This window comes from Oncorhynchus keta, chromosome 7, assembly GCF_023373465.1.
Source record: "Oncorhynchus keta strain PuntledgeMale-10-30-2019 chromosome 7, Oket_V2, whole genome shotgun sequence".
NCBI classification, from domain to species: Eukaryota; Metazoa; Chordata; class Actinopteri; order Salmoniformes; family Salmonidae; genus Oncorhynchus; species Oncorhynchus keta.
Window position 1 is genome coordinate 21,235,440 of NC_068427.1, and position 20,933 is coordinate 21,256,372.

At 39.5% G+C, this 20,933-nt stretch overlaps 1 protein-coding gene across 1 annotated transcript; it reads right to left on the reverse strand.

Moving 5' to 3' along the window:
• Positions 1–17,789: 17,789 nt before the first annotated feature.
• LOC127931270 (uncharacterized) lies at positions 17,790–18,308 on the reverse strand (the record flags this gene model as incomplete). The annotated part of the gene is made up of 1 exon (XM_052523315.1): positions 17,790–18,308. A coding segment is annotated over one exon (519 nt), but the record flags the coding sequence as incomplete, so codon positions are not given.
• Positions 18,309–20,933: the final 2,625 nt, after the last annotated feature.

The window sequence follows — 20,933 nt, forward strand, 5'->3', positions numbered from 1 at the left end:
TGCAAAATAAAGAGTTATCTGTTTATTGTGTGTCCCAACACCCTATTGTGTGTACGTGTACCCAAACAGACACATAAACACAGACTCATGTATTATGTGCATCAACGTGGTATCAACCTCTAATTACAAACGATTGGAAACACACACACACACACACACACACACACACACACACACACACACACACACACACACACACACACACACACACACACACACACACACACACACACACACACACACACACACACACACACACACACACACACACACACACACACACACACACACACACACACACACAGAATTGAAGGCTCTTAGCAGCAGTTTGATGTTGGTAGTTAGGTCCATGGTGTCCTACTCTGTGGGATGTTAATATGCAGGTGTGTTCTTCTGACCCAGACAGACTGTGTACAGGAACAGGATAATAGGCAACTCCAGTGACTATACAAAGTCATTACCAGCATGTTACTGTCCAACTAGGCACTGTTCCTCTCCCTTTGCACACACACACACACACACACACACACACACACACACACACACACACACACACACACACACACACACACACACACACACACACACACACACACACACACACACACACACACACACACACACACACACACACACACACACACACACACACACACACACACATATTCCGGAGAGATCCTTGGTTATCACACCCCTGCAGATTGTTCTGAACTACTTATGGAAAACACACATCTCAAGATGTGGCCACTCTTGCCAACAGTGAGCCCAGTGTTAAGAACAGTTGTTGTCGTTGTTGTCAATTGTGTGTTTTTACCATCTCTAAATTCCCAGCATTGCTAAGGTGCTTTGGAAGAGGATTAACTAATGTTGGCTGGCGTCGATGAGCAAGCCTTGCAGATTTCCTACCAGCAAGAAAAAGACAAAGAAAGAGGGGAAGGAGGAAGAAAATGCGGAAAAGGACAACAGGGAAACGGTCATAACAGCTTGTGTAAACATGATGACTTGAGAGAGGTAAAGAGGTAGAAGAGATGACTGGGGGAAGAAAGGAGAGAGGGAAGGAAATATGGAGAGGAACGCTTTTGGCATTTGAATCCAAGCTATACTTGTCCGAAAGGAGGCGGTTTACACTTTCACACTGATACTGGAGAGAGGACTGTCTCTCTCCCCTTTTCTGCTCCTCTTCGCTCTACTCCACCCTCTGTTTAGATCTCTCTCTCTCTCTCCCCCATTCCCAGAAGGTGACAGTTCAGTTCCAAGCTCTTTTGTCTCTCCTCTGTCATGACTTCAAACAGCAGTACTGCTCTGGTCATACTGATGGTGCCTGAAGCGAACTGGTGCTCTGCGTCTCGGGTTTACGTATCTCTGAGTGTCCTTGGTGACACTTTTCCTCTCCTCTCTCACTCTGTCTCCCTCTTATTTTCTTCTCTTTCTTACTTCTTCCCTCTCTCTCGCTCTCTCTCTCTCTCCCTCACTCTCTCTTCCTTCTCTGTGTGGAGTAGCATCGGCAGAGAGAAGCCGTGAAGAATCTGAATGTTTACTAATTACCAAGTCGTTCAGAAATACCTCAGGGACCTACTCTGATCCTGTCAATCCATTTGGAGTTTTATGTGAATAAAAACCAATTACATGTGAAGTGACTCATATGAATACAGAATATTGTAGATTTTGATAACTTATTAGCCTGGACTGGAGAGAGGCATAAACTCAGTATATCTTGAAGTGCTGTATATTTCCACAACCCATGATCATGTGACTGTGGTGTACTATTTCAATAGCAACTTTATTATCCCCAAAGGGCAATTCGTGAGACAAACCACAATGGCATGGCCTACTACTCATGCCAGCCCCATTCCCATAGAGAGGCCCTCATGGTTGGGCCATGGCAATGGCAAAACAATAGTTGTGGGTTCTATACTTACCAACAAAACTATGATGATATTAATGTATCATGTTATCAAATAGTTATCAAATATTAGTTTTTGATGATTTTGTTGTTTCCAGTTGTTGTAGTTGTTGTCATGGTTGCTATTGATGTCACTGTAGTAGTAGTTGTTGATGTTGTTGATTTTGCTGATGTCACTGTAGTAGTTGTTGATGTCACTGTAGTAGTAGTTGTTGATGTTGATTTCACTGCAGTAGTAGTTGATGTCACTGTAGTAGTAGTTGTTGATGTTGATTTCACTGCAGTAGTAGTTGATGTCACTGTAGTAGTAGTTGTTGATGTTATTGATGTCACTGAAGTAGTAGTTGATGTCACTGTATTAGCAGTTGATGTCACTGTAGTAGTAGTTGATGTCACTGTAGTAGTAGTTGTTGATGTTGATTTCACTGCAGTAGTAGTTGATATCACTGTAGTAGTAGTTGTTGATGTTATTGATGTCACTGAAGTAGTAGTTGATGTCACTGTATTAGCAGTTGATGTCACTGTAGTAGTAGTTGATGTCACTGTAGTAGTAGTTGTTGATGTTGATTTCACTGCAGTAGTAGTTGATGTCACTGTAGTAGTAGTTGTTGATGTTATTGATGTCACTGAAGTAGTAGTTGATGTCACTGTATTAGCAGTTGATGTCACTGTAGTAGTAGTTGTTGATGTTATTGATGTCACTGAAGTAGTAGTTGATGTCACTGTATTAGCAGTTGATGTCACTGTAGTAGTAGTTGTTGATGTTGTTCATGTCACTGTAGTAGTTGTTGTTGATGTTTATGTCACTGTAGTAGAAGTTGATGTCACTGTAGTAGTAGTTGATGTCACTGGAGTAGTAATAGTTGTTGATGTTGGGTATATCCTCTAGCTCCACAATGAAATAGGGTGCAGGACAGGCAGCAGGCTGTTAGCCAGCCGGCCAGATTAGTGGAGTCTGCCACTAGCACAGTCAGTGTCGTCAGCTCAGCTATCCCCATTGAGACCGTGTCTGTGCCTCGACCTGGGTTGGGCAAAACTAAACATGGCGGTGTTCGCCTTAGCAATGTCACTAGGATAAAGAGCTCCTCCATTCCTGTCATTATTGAAAGAGATCGTGATACCTCACTTTTCATAATTGTGCTACTTAATGTTAGATCCCTAACTTCAAAGGCAATTATAGTCAATTAACTAATCAGTGATCATCATCTTGATGTGATTGGCCTGACTGAAACATGGCTTAAGCCTGATGAATTTACTGTGTTAAATGAGGCCTCACTTCCTGGTTACACTAGTGACCATATCCCCCGTGCATCCTGCAAAGGCGGAGGTGTTGCTAACATTTACGATAGCAAATTTCAATTTACAAAAAAAACCTCTACGTTTTTGTCTTTTGAGCTTCTAGTCATGAAATCTATGCAGCCTACTCAATCACTTTTTATTGCTACTGTTTACAGGCCTCCTGGGCCATATACAGCGTTCCTCATTGAGTTCCCTGAATTCCTATCGGACCTTGTAGTCATAGCAGATAATATTGTAATTTTTGGTGACTTTAATATTCACATGGAAAAGTACACAGACCCACTCCAAAAGGCTTTCGGAGACATCATCGACTCAGTGGGTTTTTGTCCAATATGTCTCTGGACCTACTCACTGTCACAGTCATACTCTGGACCTAGTTTTGTCCCATGGAATAAATGTTGTGGATCTTAATGTTTTTCCTCATAATCCTGGACTATCGGACCACCATTTCATTACGATTGCAATTGTAACAAATAATCTGCTCAGACCCCAACCAAGGAGCATCAAAAGTCGTGCTATAAATTCACAGACAACACAAAGATTCCTTGATGCCCTTCCAGACGTCCTCTGCCTACCCAAGGACGCCAGAGGACAAAAATCAGTTAACCACCTAACTTAACCTTGCGCAATACCCTAGATGCAGTTGCACCCCTAAAAACTAAAAACATTTCTCATAAGAAACTAGCTCCCTGGTATACAGAAAATACCCGAGCTCTGAAGCAAGCTTCCAGAAAATTGGAACGGAAATGGCGCCACACCAAACTGGAAGTCTTCCGACTAGCTTGGAAAGACAGTACCATGCAGTATCGAAGAGCCCTTACTGCTGCTCGATCATCCTATTTTTCCAACTTAATTGAGGAAAATAAGAAAAATCCGAAATATATTTTTAATACTGTCGCAAAGCGAACTAAAAAGCAGCATTCCTCAAGTGAGGATGGCTTTCACTTCAGCAGTGGAAAAGATCATGATTATTAGAAAGCAAATTACGGACTCCTCATTAAATCTGCATATTCCTTCAAAGCTCAGTTGTCCTGAGTCTGCACAACTTTGCCAGGACCTAGGATCAAGATAGACACTCAAGTGTTTTAGTACTATATTTCTTGACACAATGATGAAAATAATCATGGTTTCTAAACCTGCAAGCTGCATACTGGACCCTATTCCAACTAAACTACTGAAAGAGCTGCTTCCTGTGCTTGGCCATCCTATGTTGAACATAATAAATGGCTCTCTATCCACTGGATGTGTACCAAACTCACTAAAAGTGACAGTAATAAAGCCTCTCTTGAAAAAGCCAAACCTTGACCCAGAAAATATAAAAAACTATCGGCCTATATCGAATCTTCCATTCCTCTCAACATTTTTAGAAAAGGCTGTTGCGCAGCAACTCACTGCCTTCCTGAAGACAAACAATGTATACCAAATGTTTCAGTCTGGTTTTAGACCCCATCATAGCACTGAGACTGAACTTGTGAAGGTGGTAAATGACCTTTTAATGGCACCAGACCGTGGCTCTGCATCTGTCCTCGTGCTCCTAGACCTTAGTGGTGCTTTTGATACCATCGATCACCACATTCTTTTGGAGAGATTGGAAACCCAAATTGGTCTACACGGACAAGTTCTGGCCTGGTTTAGATCTTATCTGCCAGAAAGATAACAGTTTGTCTCTGTGAATGGTTTGTCCTCTGACAAATCAACTGTAAATTTCGGTGTTCCTCAAGGTTCCGTTTTAGAACCACTATTGTTTTCACTCTATATTTTACCTCTTGGGGATGTCATTCGAAAACATAATGTTAACTTTCACTAATATGTGGATGACACACAGCTGTACATTTCAATGATACATGGTGAAGCCCCAAAATTGCCCTCGATAGAAGCCTGTGTTTCAGACATTGGGAAGTGGGAGGCTGCAAACTTTCTACTTTTAAACTCGGACAAAACAGAGATGCTTGTTCTAGGTCCCAAGAAACAAAGAGATCTTCTGTTGAATCTGACAATTACTCTTAATGGTTGTACAGTCGTCTCAAATAAAACTGTGAAGGACCTCGGCTTTACTCTGGACCCTGATCTCTCTTTTGACGAACATATCAAGACTGTTTCAAGGACAGATTTTTTTCCATCTACGTAACATTGCAAAAATCAGAAACTTTCTGTCCAAAAATAATGCAGAAAAAATAATCCATGCTTTTGTTACTTCTAGGTTAGACTACTGCAATGCTCTACTTTCCGGCTACCCGGGATAAAGCACTAAATAAACTTCAGTTAGTGCTAAATATGGCTGCTAGAATCCTGACTAGAACCAATTTTTAAAATCATATTACTACAGTACTAGCCTCCCTACTCCTGTCAAGGCAAGGGCTGATTTCAATGTTTTACTGCTAACCTACAAAGCATTACATGGGCTTGCTCCTACCTATCTCTCTGATTTGGTCCTGCCGTACATACCTACACGTATGCTACGGTCACAAGACGCAGGCCTCCTAATTGTCCCTAGAATTTCTAAGCAAACAGCTGGAGGCAGGGATTTCTCCTATAGAGCTCCATTTTTATGGAATGGTCTGCCTACCCATGTGAGAGATGCAAACTTGGTCTCAACCTTTAAGTCTTTACTGAAGACCCATCTCTTCAGTGGGTCATATGATTGAGTGCAGTCTGGCCCAGGAGTGTGAAGGCTCTGGAGCAACGAACTGCCCTTGCTGTCTTTGCCTTGCCAGTTCCCCTCTTTCCACTGGGATTCTCTGCCTCTAACCCCTGTCTGGGTTGGCGCCCCCACCTTGGGTTGTGCCGTGGCGGAGATCTTTGTGGGCTATACTCGGCCATGTCTCAGGATGGTAAGTTGGTGGTTGAAGATATCCCTCTAGTGGTGTGGGGGCTGTGCTTTGGAAAAGTGGGTGGGGTTATATCCTTCCTGTTTGGCTCTGTCTGGGGGTATCATCAGATGGGGACACAGTGTCTCCTGACCCCTCCTGTCTCAGCCTCCAGTATTTATGCTGCAGTAGTTTATGTGTCGGGGGGCTAGTGTCAGTTTGTTATATCTGGAGTACTTCTCCTGTCTTATCCGGTGTCCAGTGTGAATTTAAGTATGCTCTCTCTAATTCTCTCTTTTTCTCTTTCTTTCTCTCTCTCGAAGGACCTGAGCCATAGGACCATGCCTCAGGACTACCTGGCATGATGACTCCTTGCTGTTCCCAGTCCACCTGGCCCTGCTGCTGCTCCAGTTTCAACTGTTCTGCCTGCGGCTATGGAATCCTGACCTGTTCACCGGACATGCTACCTGTCCCAGACCTATTATTTGACCATGCTGGTCATTTATGAACATTTTAACATCTTGGCCATGTTCTGTTATAATCTCCACCTGGCACAGCCAGAAGAGGACGGGCCACCCCCCATAGCCTGGTTCCTCTCTAGGTTTCTTCCGAGGTTTTGTCCTTTCAAGGGAGTTTTTCCTAGCCAACATGCTTCAACACCTGCATTGCTTGCTGTCTGGGGTTTTAGGCTGGGTTTCTGTACAGCACTTTGAGACATCAGCTGATGTACGAAGGGGTATATAAATACAATTGATTTCATTTGATTTGATTTGATTAGATGTTGATGTTGTTGTGGTCACTGTAGTAGTAGATGTTAATGTTGTTGATGTCAATGTATTGGTAGTTGTTTATGTTGTTGATGTCACTGTAGTAGTAGTTGTTGATGTCAATGTAGTAGTAATTGTTGATGTCACTGTACCAGTAGTAGTTGATGTTGATGTCACTGTACTAGTAGTTGATGTCACCCAAGTAGTCCTTGTTGATGTTATTGATGTCATTGTAGTAGTTGTTGTTGATGTTGGTGTCACTGTAGTAGTAGTAGTTGATGTTGATGTCACTGTAGTAGTAGTTGTTGATGTCACTGTAGTAGTAGTTGTTCATGTTACTGTAGTAGTAGATATTGATGTGACTGAACTAGTAGTTGATGTCACCCGAGTAGTCCTTGTTGATGTTATTGATGTCATTGTAGTAGTTGTTGTTGATGTTTATGTCACTGTAGTAGTAGTTGATGTCACTGTAGTAGTAGTTTATGTCACTGTAGTAGTAGCTGTTGATGTTGATGTCACTGTAGTAGTAGTTGTTGATGTTGTTGATGTCACTGTAGTGGTAGTTGTTGATGTTGTTAATGTCACTGTAGTGGTAGGTGTTGATATTTGTTGATGTCACTGAAGTAGTTTTTGAATTTGATGTCACTGTAGTAGTAATTTTTTATGTTGATGTCACTGTAGTAGTAGTAGTTGTTGTTGATGTTACTGTAGTAGTAGTTGTTGATGTTGATGTCACTGTAGTAGTAGTTGTTGTTGATGTTACTGTCGTAGTACATGTTGATGTCACTGTAGTAGTAGTTGTTGATTTCACTGTAGTAGTAGTAGTTGTTGTTGATGTTACTGTAGTAGTTGTTGTTGATGTTACTGTCGTAGTACATGTTGATGTCACTGTCGAAGGAGTTTTTGATGTTGATGTCACTGTAGAAGTAGTTGTTGATGTTGATGTCACTGTAGTAGTAGTTTGTTGATGTCACTGTAGTTGTAGTTGTTGTTCATGTTACTGAAGTAGTAGATGTTGATGTCACCCTAGTAGTCCTTGTTGATGTTACTGATGTCACTGTAGTAGTTGTTATTGATGTCACTGTAGTAAGAGTTGTTGATGTTGCTGATGTCACTATAGTAGTTGTTGTTGATGTTGTTGATGTCACTGTAGTAGTAGTTGATGTCACTGTAGTAAGAGTTGTTGATGTTGCTGATGTCACTATAGTAGTAGTTGTTGATGTTGTTGATGTCACTGTAGTAGTAGTTGTTGATGTTGTTGATGTCACTGTAGTAGTAGTTGTTGATGTTGTTGATGTCACTGTAGTAGTAGTTGTTGATGTTTTTGATGTCACTGTAGTAGTAGTTGTTGATGTTGTTTATGTCACTATAGTAGTGTTGATGTCACTGTAGTAGTAGTTCATGTTACTGCAGTACATTACATTACATTACATTTAAGTCATTTAGCAGACGCTCTTATCCAGAGCGACTTACAAATTGGTGCATTCACCTTATTACATCCAGTGGAACAGCCACTTTACAATAGTGCATCTAAATCTTTTAAGGGGGGTGAGAAGGATTACTTTATCCTATCCTAGGTATTCCTTAAAGAGGTGGGGTTTCAGGTGTCTCCGGAAGGTGGTGATTGACTCCGCTGTCCTGGCGTCGTGAGGGAGTTTGTTCCACCATTGGGGGCCAGAGCAGCGAACAGTTTTGACTGGGCTGAGCGGGAACTGTACTTCCTCAGTGGTAGGGAGGCGAGCAGGCCAGAGGTGGATGAACGCAGTGCCCTTGTTTGGGTGTAGGGCCTGATCAGAGCCTGGAGGTATTGAGGTGCCGTTCCCCTCACAGCTCCGTGGCGAGCACCATGGTCTTGTAGCGGATGCGAGCTTCAACTGGAAGCCAGTGGAGAGAGCGGAGGAGCGGGGTGACGTGAGAGAACTTGGGAAGGTTGAACACCAGACGGGCTGCGGCGTTCTGGATGAGTTGTAGGGGTTTAATGGCACATGCAGGGAGCCCAGCCAACAGCGAGTTGCAGTAATCCAGACGGGAGATGACAAGTGCCTGGATTAGGACCTGCGCCGCTTCCTGTGTGAGGCAGTGTCGTATCACGGCAGTAGTTGTTGATGTCACTGTAGTAGCAGTTGTTGATGTCACTGTAGTAGTATTTGTTCATGTTGTTGATGTCACTGTAGTATTAGGTGTAGATGTTGTTGATGTCACTGTAGTGGTAGTTGTTGATGTCACTGAAGTAGTCTTTGATGTTGATGTCACTGTTGTAGTAGTTGTTGATGTTGATGTCACTGCAGTAATAGTAGTTGATGTTGATGTCACTGCAGTAGTTGTTGACGTTACTGTAGTGGTAGTTGTTGATGTCACAGTAGTAGTAGTTGTTGATGTCACTTTAGTAGTAGTTGATGTCACTGTAGTAAGAGTTGTTGATGTTGCTGATGTCACTGTCGTATTATGTGTAGATGTTGTTGATGTCACTGTAGTAGTAGTTGTTGTTGATGTTACTGTAGTAGTAGTTGTTGATGTTACTGTAGTAGTAGTTGTTGATGTCACTGTAGTAGTAGTTGATGTCACCCTAGTAGTAGTTGTTGTTGATGTTTATGTCACTGTAGTAGTAATTGATGTCACTGTTGTAGTGTTGATGTCACTGTAGTAGTAGTTCATGTCACTGCAGTAGTAGTTCATGTCACTGTAGTAAGAGTTGTTGATGTTGTTGATGTCACTGTAGTAGTAGTTGATGTCACCCTAGTAGTAGTTGTTGATGTTACTGTAGTAGTAGTTGATGTCACCCTAGTAGTAGTTGTTGTTGATGTTTATGTCACTGTAGTAGTAGTTGATATCACTGTAGTAGCAGTTGTTGATGTTGTTGATGTCACTGTAGTAGTATTTGTTCATGTTGTTGATGTCACTGTAGTATTAGGTGTAGATGTTGTTGATGTCACTGTAGTGGTAGTTGTTGATGTTGTTGATGTCACTGTAGTATTAGGTGTAGATGTTGTTGATGTCACTATAGTGGTAGTTGTTGATGTTGTTGATGTCACTGTAGTAAGAGTTGTTGATGTTGCTGATGTCACTATACTAGTAGTTGTTGATGTTGTTGATGTCACTGTAGTAGTAGTTGTTGATGTTGATGTCACTGTTGTAGTAGTAGTTGATGTTGATGTCACTGTAGTAGTTGTTGACATTACTGTAGTAGTAGTTGTTGATGTCACTGTAGTAGCAGTAGTAGACATTGATGTTGTTGATGTCACTGTAGTAGTAGTTGATATCACTGTTGTAGTGTTGATGTCACTGTAGTAGTAGTTCATGTCACTGCAGTAGTTGTTGATGTCACTGTAGTAGCAGTTGTTGATGTCACTGTAGTAGTATTTGTTCATGTTGTTGATGTCACTGTAGTATTAGGTGTAGATGTTGTTGATGTCACTGTAGTGGTAGTTGTTGATGTTGTTGATGTCACTGAAGTGGTCTTTGATGTTGATGTCACTGTTGTAGTAGTTGATGTTACTGTAGTAGTAGTTGTTGATGTTACTGTAGTAGTAGTTGTTGATGTCACTGTAGTAGCAGTAGTAGTTGTTGATGTTGTTGATGTCACTGTATTAGTAGTTGATGTCACCCTAGTAGTAGTTGTTGTTGATGTTTATGTCACTGTAGTAGTAGTTGATGTCACTGTTGTAGTGTTGATGTCACTGTAGTAGTAGTTCATGTCACTGCAGTAGTAGTTGATGTCACTGTAGTAGCAGTTGTTGATGTCACTGTAGTAGTATTTGTTCATGTTGTTGATGTCACTGTAGTGGTAGTTGTTGATGTTACTGTAGTAGTAGTTGTTGATGTCACTGTAGTAGCAGTAGTAGTTGTTGATGTTGTTGATGTCACTGTATTAGTAGTTGATGTCACCCTAGTAGTAGTTGTTGTTGATGTTTATGTCACTGTAGTAGTAGTTGATGTCACTGTTGTAGTGTTGATGTCACTGTAGTAGTAGTTCATGTCACTGCAGTAGTAGTTGATGTCACTGTAGTAGCAGTTGTTGATGTCACTGTAGTAGTGTTTGTTCATGTTGTTGATGTCACTGTAGTGGTAGTTGTTGATGTTGTTGATGTCACTGAAGTAGTCTTTGATGTTGATGTCACTGCAGTAGTTGTTGACGTTACTGTAATGGTAGTTGTTGATGTCACAGTACTAGTAGTTGTTGATGTCACTTTAGTAAGAGTTGTTGATGATGCTGATGTCACTGTCGTATTATGTGTAGATGTTGTTGATGTCACTGTAGTAGTAGTTGTTGTTGATGTTACTGTAGTAGTAGTTGTTGATGTCACTGTAGTAGCAGTAGTAGACGTTGATGTTGTTGATGTCACTGTAGTAGTAGTTGATGTCACCCTAGTAGTAGTTGTTGTTGATGTTTGTGTCACTGTAGTAGTAGTTGTTGTTGATGTTTATGTCACTGTAGTAGTAGTTGATGTCACTGTAGTAGTGTTGATGTCACTGTAGTAGTAGTTGATATCACTGCAGTAGTTGTTGATGTCACTGTAGTAGCAGTTGTTGATGTCACTGTAATAGTATTTGTTCATGTTGTTGATGTCACTGTAGTATTAGGTGTAGATGTTGTTGATGTCACTGTAGTAGTAGTTGATGTCACTGTAAAAGAGTTGTTGATGTTGTTGATGTCACTGAAGTAGTCTTTGATGTTGATGTCACTGTTGTAGTAGTTGTTGATGTTGATGTCACTGCAGTAGTAGTAGTTGTTGTTGATGTCACAGTAGTGGTAGTTGATGTCACTGTAGTAAGAGTTGTTGATGTTGTTGATGTCACTGTAGTAGTATTTGTTCATGTTGTTGGTGTCACTGTAGTATTAGATGTAGATGTTGTTGATGTCACTGTAGTAGTAGTTGATGTCACTGTAGTAAGAGTTGTTGATGTTGCTGATGTCACTATACTAGTAGTTGTTGATGTTGTTGATGTCACTGTAGTAGTAGTTGTTGATGTTGTTGATGTCACTGTAGTAGTAGTCGTTGATGTCACTGTAGTAGTTGTTGATGTTACTGTAGTAGTTGTTGACGTTACTGTAATAGTAGTTGTTGATGTCACTGTAGTAGTAGTAGTTGATGTTGATGTCAATGTAAATGACTTAAATGTAAATGTAAATGTAGTTGTTGATGTTGATGTCACTGTTGTAGTAGTAGTTGATGTTGATGTCACTGTAGTAGTAGTTGATGTCACCCTAGTAGTAGTTGTTGTTGATGTTTGTGTCACTGTAGTAGTAGTTGATGTCACTGTAGTAGTGTTGATGTCACTGTAGTAGTAGTTGATGTCACTGCAGTAGTAGTTGATGTCACTGTAGTAGTAGTTGATATCACTGCACTGTTGATGTCACTGTAGTAGCAGTTGTTGATGTTGTTGATGTCACTGTAGTAGTAGTTGTTGATGTCACTGTAGTAGCAGTTGTTGATGTCACTGTAGTATTTGTTCATGTTGTTGATGTCACTGTAGTGGTAGTTGTTGATGTTGTTGATGTCGCTGAAGTAGTCTTTGATGTTGATGTCACTGTAGTAGCAGTTGTTGATGTCACTGTAGTATTTGTTCATGTTGTTGATGTCACTGTAGTATTAGGTGTAGATGTTGTTGATGTCACTGTAGTATTAGGTGTAGATGTTGTTGATGTCACTGTAGTGGTAGTTGTTGATGTTGTTGATGTCGCTGAAGTAGTCTTTGATGTTGATGTCACTGTTGTAGTAGTTGTTGATGTTGATGTCACTGCAGTAATAGTAGTTGATGTTACTGTAGTAGTAGTTGTTGTTGATGTTACTGTAGTAGTAGTTGGTGTCACTGTAGTAAGAGTTGTTGATGTTGTTGATGTCACTGTAGTAGTAGTTGTTGATGTTACTGTAGTAGTAGTTGTTGTTGATGTTACTGTAGTAGTTGTTGTTGATGTCACTGTAGTAGCAGTAGTAGTTGTTGATGTTGTTGATGTCACTGTAGTAGTAGTTGATGTCACCCTAGTAGTAGTTGTTGTTGATGTTTATGTCACTGTAGTAGTAGTTGATGTCACTGTTGTAGTGTTGATGTCACTGTAGTAGTAGTTCATGACACTGCAGTAGTAGTTTATGTCACTGTAGTAGTAGTTGATATCACTGCAGTAGTTGTTGATGTCACTGTAGTAGCAGTTGTTGATGTTGTTGATGTCAATGCAGTATTAGGTGTAGATGTTGTTGATGTCACTGTAGTGGTAGTTGTTGATGTTGTTGATGTCACTGTAGTAGTAGTTGTTGATGTCACTGTAGTAGTTGTTGATGTCACTGTAGTATTAGGTGTAGATGTTGTTGATGTCACTGTAGTGGTAGTTGTTGATGTTGTTGATGTCGCTGAAGTAGTCTTTGATGTTGATGTCACTGTAGTAGTAGTTGTTGATGTCACTGTAGTGGTAGTTGTTGATGTTGTTGATGTCGCTGAAGTAGTCTTTGATGTTGATGTCACTGTAGTAGCAGTTGTTGATGTCACTGTAGTATTTGTTCATGTTGTTGATGTCACTGTAGTATTAGGTGTAGATGTTGTTGATGTCACTGTAGTGGTAGTTGTTGATGTTGTTGATGTCGCTGAAGTAGTCTTTGATGTTGATGTCACTGTTGTAGTAGTTGTTGATGTTGATGTCACTGCAGTAGTATTAGTTGATGTTGATGTCACAGTAGTAGTAGTTGTTGATGTCACTTTAGTAGTAGTTGGTGTCACTGTAGTAAGAGTTGTTGATGTTGTTGATGTCACTGTAGTAGTAGTTGTTGATGTTACTGTAGTAGTAGTTGTTGTTGATGTTACTGTAGTAGTTGTTGTTGATGTCACTGTAGTAGCAGTAGTAGTTGTTGATGTTGTTGATGTCACTGTAGTAGTAGTTGATGTCACCCTAGTAGTAGTTGTTGTTGATGTTTATGTCACTGTAGTAGTAGTTGATGTCACTGTTGTAGTGTTGATGTCACTGTAGTAGTAGTTCATGACACTGCAGTAGTAGTTTATGTCACTGTAGTAGTAGTTGATATCACTGCAGTAGTTGTTGATGTCACTGTAGTAGCAGTTGTTGATGTTGTTGATGTCAATGCAGTATTAGGTGTAGATGTTGTTGATGTCACTGTAGTGGTAGTTGTTGATGTTGTTGATGTCACTGTAGTAGTAGTTGTTGATGTCACTGTAGTAGTTGTTGATGTCACTGTAGTATTAGGTGTAGATGTTGATGTCACTGCAGTAGTAGTAGTTGTTGTTGATGTCACAGTAGTGGTAGTTGATGTCACTGTAGTAAGAGTTGTTGATGTTGTTGATGTCACTGTAGTAGTATTTGTTCATGTTGTTGGTGTCACTGTAGTATTAGGTGTAGATGTTGTTGATGTCACTGTAGTAGTAGTTGATGTCACTGTAGTAAGAGTTGTTGATGTTGCTGATGTCACTATACTAGTAGTTGTTGATGTTGTTGATGTCACTGTAGTAGTAGTTGTTGATGTTGTTGATGTCACTGTAGTAGTAGTTGTTGATGTCACTGTAGTAGTTGTTGATGTTACTGTAGTAGTTGTTGACGTTACTGTAATAGTAGTTGTTGATGTCACTGTAGTAGTAGTAGTTGATGTTGATGTCAATGTAAATGACTTAAATGTAAATGTAAATGTAGTTGTTGATGTTGATGTCACTGTTGTAGTAGTAGTTGATGTTGATGTCACTGTAGTAGTAGTTGATGTCACCCTAGTAGTAGTTGTTGTTGATGTTTGTGTCACTGTAGTAGTAGTTGATGTCACTGTAGTAGTGTTGATGTCACTGTAGTAGTAGTTGATGTCACTGCAGTAGTAGTTGATGTCACTGTAGTAGTAGTTGATATCACTGCACTGTTGATGTCACTGTAGTAGTAGTTGTTGATGTCACTGTAGTAGTTGTTGATGTCACTGTAGTATTAGGTGTAGATGTTGTTGATGTCACTGTAGTGGTAGTTGTTGATGTTGTTGATGTCTCTGAAGTAGTCTTTGATGTTGATGTCACTGTAGTAGTAGTTGTTGATGTCACTGTAGTGGTAGTTGTTGATGTTGTTGATGTCGCTGAAGTAGTCTTTGATGTTGATGTCACTGTTGTAGTAGTTGTTGATGTTGATGTCACTGCAGTAGTAGTAGTTGATGTTGATGTCACAGTAGTAGTAGTTGTTGATGTCACTTTAGTAGTAGTTGATGTCACTGTAGTAAGAGTTGTTAATGTTGTTGATGTCACTGTAGTAGTAGTTGTTGATGTTACTGTAGTAGTTGTTGTTGTTGATGTTACTGTAGTAGTTGTTGATGTTGTTGATGTCACTGTAGTAGTAGTTGATGTCACCCTAGTAGTAGTTGTTGTTGATGTTTATGTCACTGTAGTAGTAGTTGATGTCACTGTTGTAGTGTTGATGTCACTGTAGTAGTAGTTCATGACACTGCAGTAGTAGTTTATGTCACTGTAGTAGTAGTTGATATCACTGCAGTAGTTGTTGATGTCACTGTAGTAGCAGTTGTTGATGTTGTTGATGTCAATGCAGTATTAGGTGTAGATGTTGTTGATGTCACTGTAGTGGTAGTTGTTGATGTTGTTGATGTCACTGTAGTAGTAGTTGTTGATGTCACTGTAGTAGTTGTTGATGTCACTGTAGTAGTACTTGTTCATGTTGTTGATGTCACTGTAGTATTAGGTGTAGATGTTGTTGATGTCACTGTAGTGGTAGTTGTTGATGTCGCTGAAGTAGTCTTTGATGTTGATGTCACTGTTGTAGTAGTTGTTGATGTTGATGTCACTGCAGTAGTAGTAGTTGATGTCACAGTAGTAGTAGTTGTTGATGTCACTTTAGTAGTAGTTGGTGTCACTGTAGTAAGAGTTGTTGATGTTGTTGATGTCACTGCAGTAATAGTAGTTGATGTTACTGTAGTAGTAGTTGTTGTTGATGTTACTGTAGTAGTTGTTGTTGATGTCACTGTAGTAGCAGTAGTAGTTGTTGATGTTGTTGATGTCACTGTAGTAGTAGTTGATGTCACTGTAGTAGTTGTTGTTGATGTCACTGTAGTAGCAGTAGTAGTTGTTGATGTTGTTGATGTCACTGTAGTAGTAGTTGATGTTACTGTAGTAGTTGTTGTTGATGTCACTGTAGTAGCAGTAGTAGTTGTTGATGTTGTTGATGTCACTGTAGTAGTAGTTGATGTCACCCTAGTAGTAGTTGTTGTTGATGTTTATGTCACTGTAGTAGTAGTTGATGTCACTGTTGTAGTGTTGATGTCACTGTAGTAGTAGTTCATGTCACTGCAGTAGTAGTTTATGTCACTGTAGTAGTAGTTGATATCACTGCAGTAGTTGTTGATGTCACTGTAGTAGCAGTTGTTGATGTTGTTGATGTCAATGCAGTATTAGGTGTAGATGTTGTTGATGTCACTGTAGTGGTAGTTGTTGATGTTGTTGATGTCACTGTAGTAGTAGTTGTTGATGTCACTGTAGTAGTTGTTGATGTCACTGTAGTATTAGGTGTAGATGTTGTTGATGTCACTGTAGTGGTAGTTGTTGATGTCGCTGAAGTAGTCTTTGATGTTGATGTCACTGTTGTAGTAGTTGTTGATGTTGATGTCACTGCAGTAGTAGTAGTTGTTGTTGATGTCACAGTAGTGGTAGTTGATGTCACTGTAGTAAGAGTTGTTGATGTTGTTGATGTCACTGTAGTAGTATTTGTTCATGTTGTTGGTGTCACTGTAGTATTAGGTGTAGATGTTGTTGATGTCACTGTAGTAGTAGTTGATGTCACTGTAGTAAGAGTTGTTGATGTTGCTGATGTCACTATACTAGTAGTTGTTGATGTTGTTGATGTCACTGTAGTAGTAGTTGTTGATGTTGTTGATGTCACTGTAGTAGTAGTTGTTGATGTCACTGTAGTAGTTGTTGATGTTACTGTAGTAGTTGTTGACGTTACTGTAATAGTAGTTGTTGATGTCACTGTAGTAGTAGTAGTTGATGTTGATGTCAATGTAAATGACTTAAATGTAAATGTAAATGTAGTTGTTGATGTTGATGTCACTGTTGTAGTAGTAGTTGATGTTGATGTCACTGTAGTAGTAGTTGATGTCACCCTAGTAGTAGTTGTTGTTGATGTTTGTGTCACTGTAGTAGTAGTTGATGTCACTGTAGTAGTGTTGATGTCACTGTAGTAGTAGTTGATGTCACTGCAGTAGTAGTTGATGTCACTGTAGTAGTAGTTGATATCACTGCACTGTTGATGTCACTGTAGTAGTAGTTGTTGATGTCACTGTAGTAGTTGTTGATGTCACTGTAGTATTAGGTGTAGATGTTGTTGATGTCACTGTAGTGGTAGTTGTTGATGTTGTTGATGTCGCTGAAGTAGTCTTTGATGTTGATGTCACTGTAGTAGTAGTTGTTGATGTCACTGTAGTGGTAGTTGTTGATGTTGTTGATGTCGCTGAAGTAGTCTTTGATGTTGATGTCACTGTTGTAGTAGTTGTTGATGTTGATGTCACTGCAGTAGTAGTAGTTGATGTTGATGTCACAGTAGTAGTAGTTGTTGATGTCACTTTAGTAGTAGTTGATGTCACTGTAGTAAGAGTTGTTAATGTTGTTGATGTCACTGTAGTAGTAGTTGTTGATGTTACTGTAGTAGTTGTTGTTGTTGATGTTACTGTAGTAGTTGTTGATGTTGTTGATGTCACTGTAGTAGTAGTTGATGTCACCTAGTAGTAGTTGTTGTTGATGTTTATGTCACTGTAGTAGTAGTTGATGTCACTGTTGTAGTGTTGATGTCACTGTAGTAGTAGTTCATGACACTGCAGTAGTAGTTTATGTCACTGTAGTAGTAGTTGATATCACTGCAGTAGTTGTTGATGTCACTGTAGTAGCAGTTGTTGATGTTGTTGATGTCAATGCAGTATTAGGTGTAGATGTTGTTGATGTCACTGTAGTGGTAGTTGTTGATGTTGTTGATGTCACTGTAGTAGTAGTTGTTGATGTCACTGTAGTAGTTGTTGATGTCACTGTAGTAGTACTTGTTCATGTTGTTGATGTCACTGTAGTATTAGGTGTAGATGTTGTTGATGTCACTGTAGTGGTAGTTGTTGATGTCGCTGAAGTAGTCTTTGATGTTGATGTCACTGTTGTAGTAGTTGTTGATGTTGATGTCACTGCAGTAGTAGTAGTTGATGTCACAGTAGTAGTAGTTGTTGATGTCACTTTAGTAGTAGTTGGTGTCACTGTAGTAAGAGTTGTTGATGTTGTTGATGTCACTGTAGTAGTAGTTGTTGATGTTACTGTAGTAGTAGTTGTTGTTGATGTTACTGTAGTAGTTGTTGTTGATGTCACTGTAGTAGCAGTAGTAGTTGTTGATGTTGTTGATGTCACTGTAGTAGTAGTTGATGTCACTGTAGTAGTTGTTGTTGATGTCACTGTAGTAGCAGTAGTAGTTGTTGATGTTGTTGATGTCACTGTAGTAGTAGTTGATGTTACTGTAGTAGTTGTTGTTGATGTCACTGTAGTAGCAGTAGTAGTTGTTGATGTTGTTGATGTCACTGTAGTAGTAGTTGATGTCACCCTAGTAGTAGTTGTTGTTGATGTTTATGTCACTGTAGTAGTAGTTGATGTCACTGTTGTAGTGTTGATGTCACTGTAGTAGTAGTTCATGTCACTGCAGTAGTAGTTTATGTCACTGTAGTAGTAGTTGATATCACTGCAGTAGTTGTTGATGTCACTGTAGTAGCAGTTGTTGATGTTGTTGATGTCAATGCAGTATTAGGTGTAGATGTTGTTGATGTCACTGTAGTGGTAGTTGTTGATGTTGTTGATGTCACTGTAGTAGTAGTTGTTGATGTCACTGTAGTAGTTGTTGATGTCACTGTAGTAGTTGTTGACGTTACTGTAATAGTAGTTGTTGATGTCACTGTAGTAGTAGTTGTTGATGTTGATGTCACTGTTGTAGTAGTAGTTGATGTTGATGTCACTGTAGTAGTTGTTGACGTTACTGTAGTGGTAGTTGTTGATGTCACAGTAGAAGTAGTTGTTGATGTCACTGTAGTTGTAGTTGATGTCACTGTAGTAAGAGTTGTTGATGTTGCTGATGTCACTATAGTAGTAGTTGTTGATGTTGTTGTTGTCACTGTAGTAGTAGTTGTTGATGTTGTTGATGTCACTGTAGTAGTAGTTTTTGATGTTGTTGATGTCACTATAGTAGTAGTTGTTTATGTCACTGTTGTAGTAGTTGTTGATGTTGCTGATGTCACTATAGTAGTAGTTGTTGATGTTGTTGATGTCACTGTAGGAGTAGTTGTTGATGTCACTGTAGTAGTTGTTGTTGTCACTGTAGTAGCAGTTGTTGATGTTGTTGATGTCACTGTTGTAGTAGTTGTTGATGTTGTTGATGTTACTGTAGTAGTAGTTGTTGTTGATGTTACTGTAGTAGTAGTTGTTGATGTTGTTGATGTTACTGTAGTAGTAGTTGTTGATGTTGTTGATGTTACTATAGTAGTAGTTGTTGATGTTACTGTAGTAGTAGTTGTTGATGTTGTTGATGTTACTGTAGTAGTAGTTGTTGATGTTGTTGATGTTACTATAGTAGTAGTTGTTGATGTTACTGTAGTAGTAGTTGTTGTTGATGTTACTGTAGTAGTAGTTGTTGATGTCACTGTAGTAGTTGTTGACATTACTGTAGTAGTAGTTGTTGATGTCACTGTAGTAGCAGTAGTAGACGTTGATGTTGTTGATGTCACTGTAGTAGTAGTTGATGTCACCCTAGTAGTAGTTGTTGTTGATGTTTATGTCACTGTAGTAGTAGTTGATGTCACTGTAGTAGTGTTGATGTCACTGTAGTAGTAGTACTAGTAGTTGATGTCACCCTAGTAGTAGTTGTTGTTGATGTTTATGTCACTGTAGTAGTAGTTGATGTCACTGTAGTAGTGTTGATGTCACTGTAGTAGTAGTTCATGTCACTGCAGTAGTAGTTGATGTCACTGTAGTAGTAGTTTTTGATGTTGTTGATGTCACTATAGTAGTAGTTGTTTATGTCACTGTTGTAGTAGTTGTTGATGTTGCTGATGTCACTATAGTAGTAGTTGTTGATGTTGTTGATGTCACTGTAGGAGTAGTTGTTGATGTCACTGTAGTAGTTGTTGTTGTCACTGTAGTAGCAGTTGTTGATGTTGTTGATGTCACTGTTGTAGTAGTTGTTGATGTTGTTGATGTTACTGTAGTAGTAGTTGTTGTTGATGTTACTGTAGTAGTAGTTGTTGATGTTGTTGATGTTACTGTAGTAGTAGTTGTTGATGTTGTTGATGTTACTATAGTAGTAGTTGTTGATGTTACTGTAGTAGTAGTTGTTGATGTTGTTGATGTTACTGTAGTAGTAGTTGTTGATGTTGTTGATGTTACTATAGTAGTAGTTGTTGATGTTACTGTAGTAGTAGTTGTTGTTGATGTTACTGTAGTAGTAGTTGTTGATGTCACTGTAGTAGTTGTTGACATTACTGTAGTAGTAGTTGTTGATGTCACTGTAGTAGCAGTAGTAGACGTTGATGTTGTTGATGTCACTGTAGTAGTAGTTGATGTCACCCTAGTAGTAGTTGTTGTTGATGTTTATGTCACTGTAGTAGTAGTTGATGTCACTGTAGTAGTGTTGATGTCACTGTAGTAGTAGTACTAGTAGTTGATGTCACCCTAGTAGTAGTTGTTGTTGATGTTTATGTCACTGTAGTAGTAGTTGATGTCACTGTAGTAGTGTTGATGTCACTGTAGTAGTAGTTCATGTCACTGCAGTAGTAGTTGATGTCACTGTAGTAGTAGTTGATATCACTGCAGTAGTTGTTGATGTCACTGTAGTAGCAGTTGTTGATGTTGTTGATGTCACTGTAGTAGTATTTGTTCATGTTGTTGATGTCACTGTAGTATTAGGTGTAGATGTTGTTGATGTCACTGTAGTAGCAGTTGTTGATGTTGCTGATGTCACTATAGTAGTAGTTGTTGATGTTGTTGATGTCACTGTACTAGTAGTAGTTGATGTTGATGTCACTGTAGTAGTAGTAGTTGATGTTGATGTCACTGTAGTGGTAGTTGTTGATGTCACAGTAGTAGTAGTTGTTGATGTCACTTTAGTAGTAGCTGATGTCACTGTAGTAAGAGTTGTTGATGTTGCTGATGTCACTCTAGTAG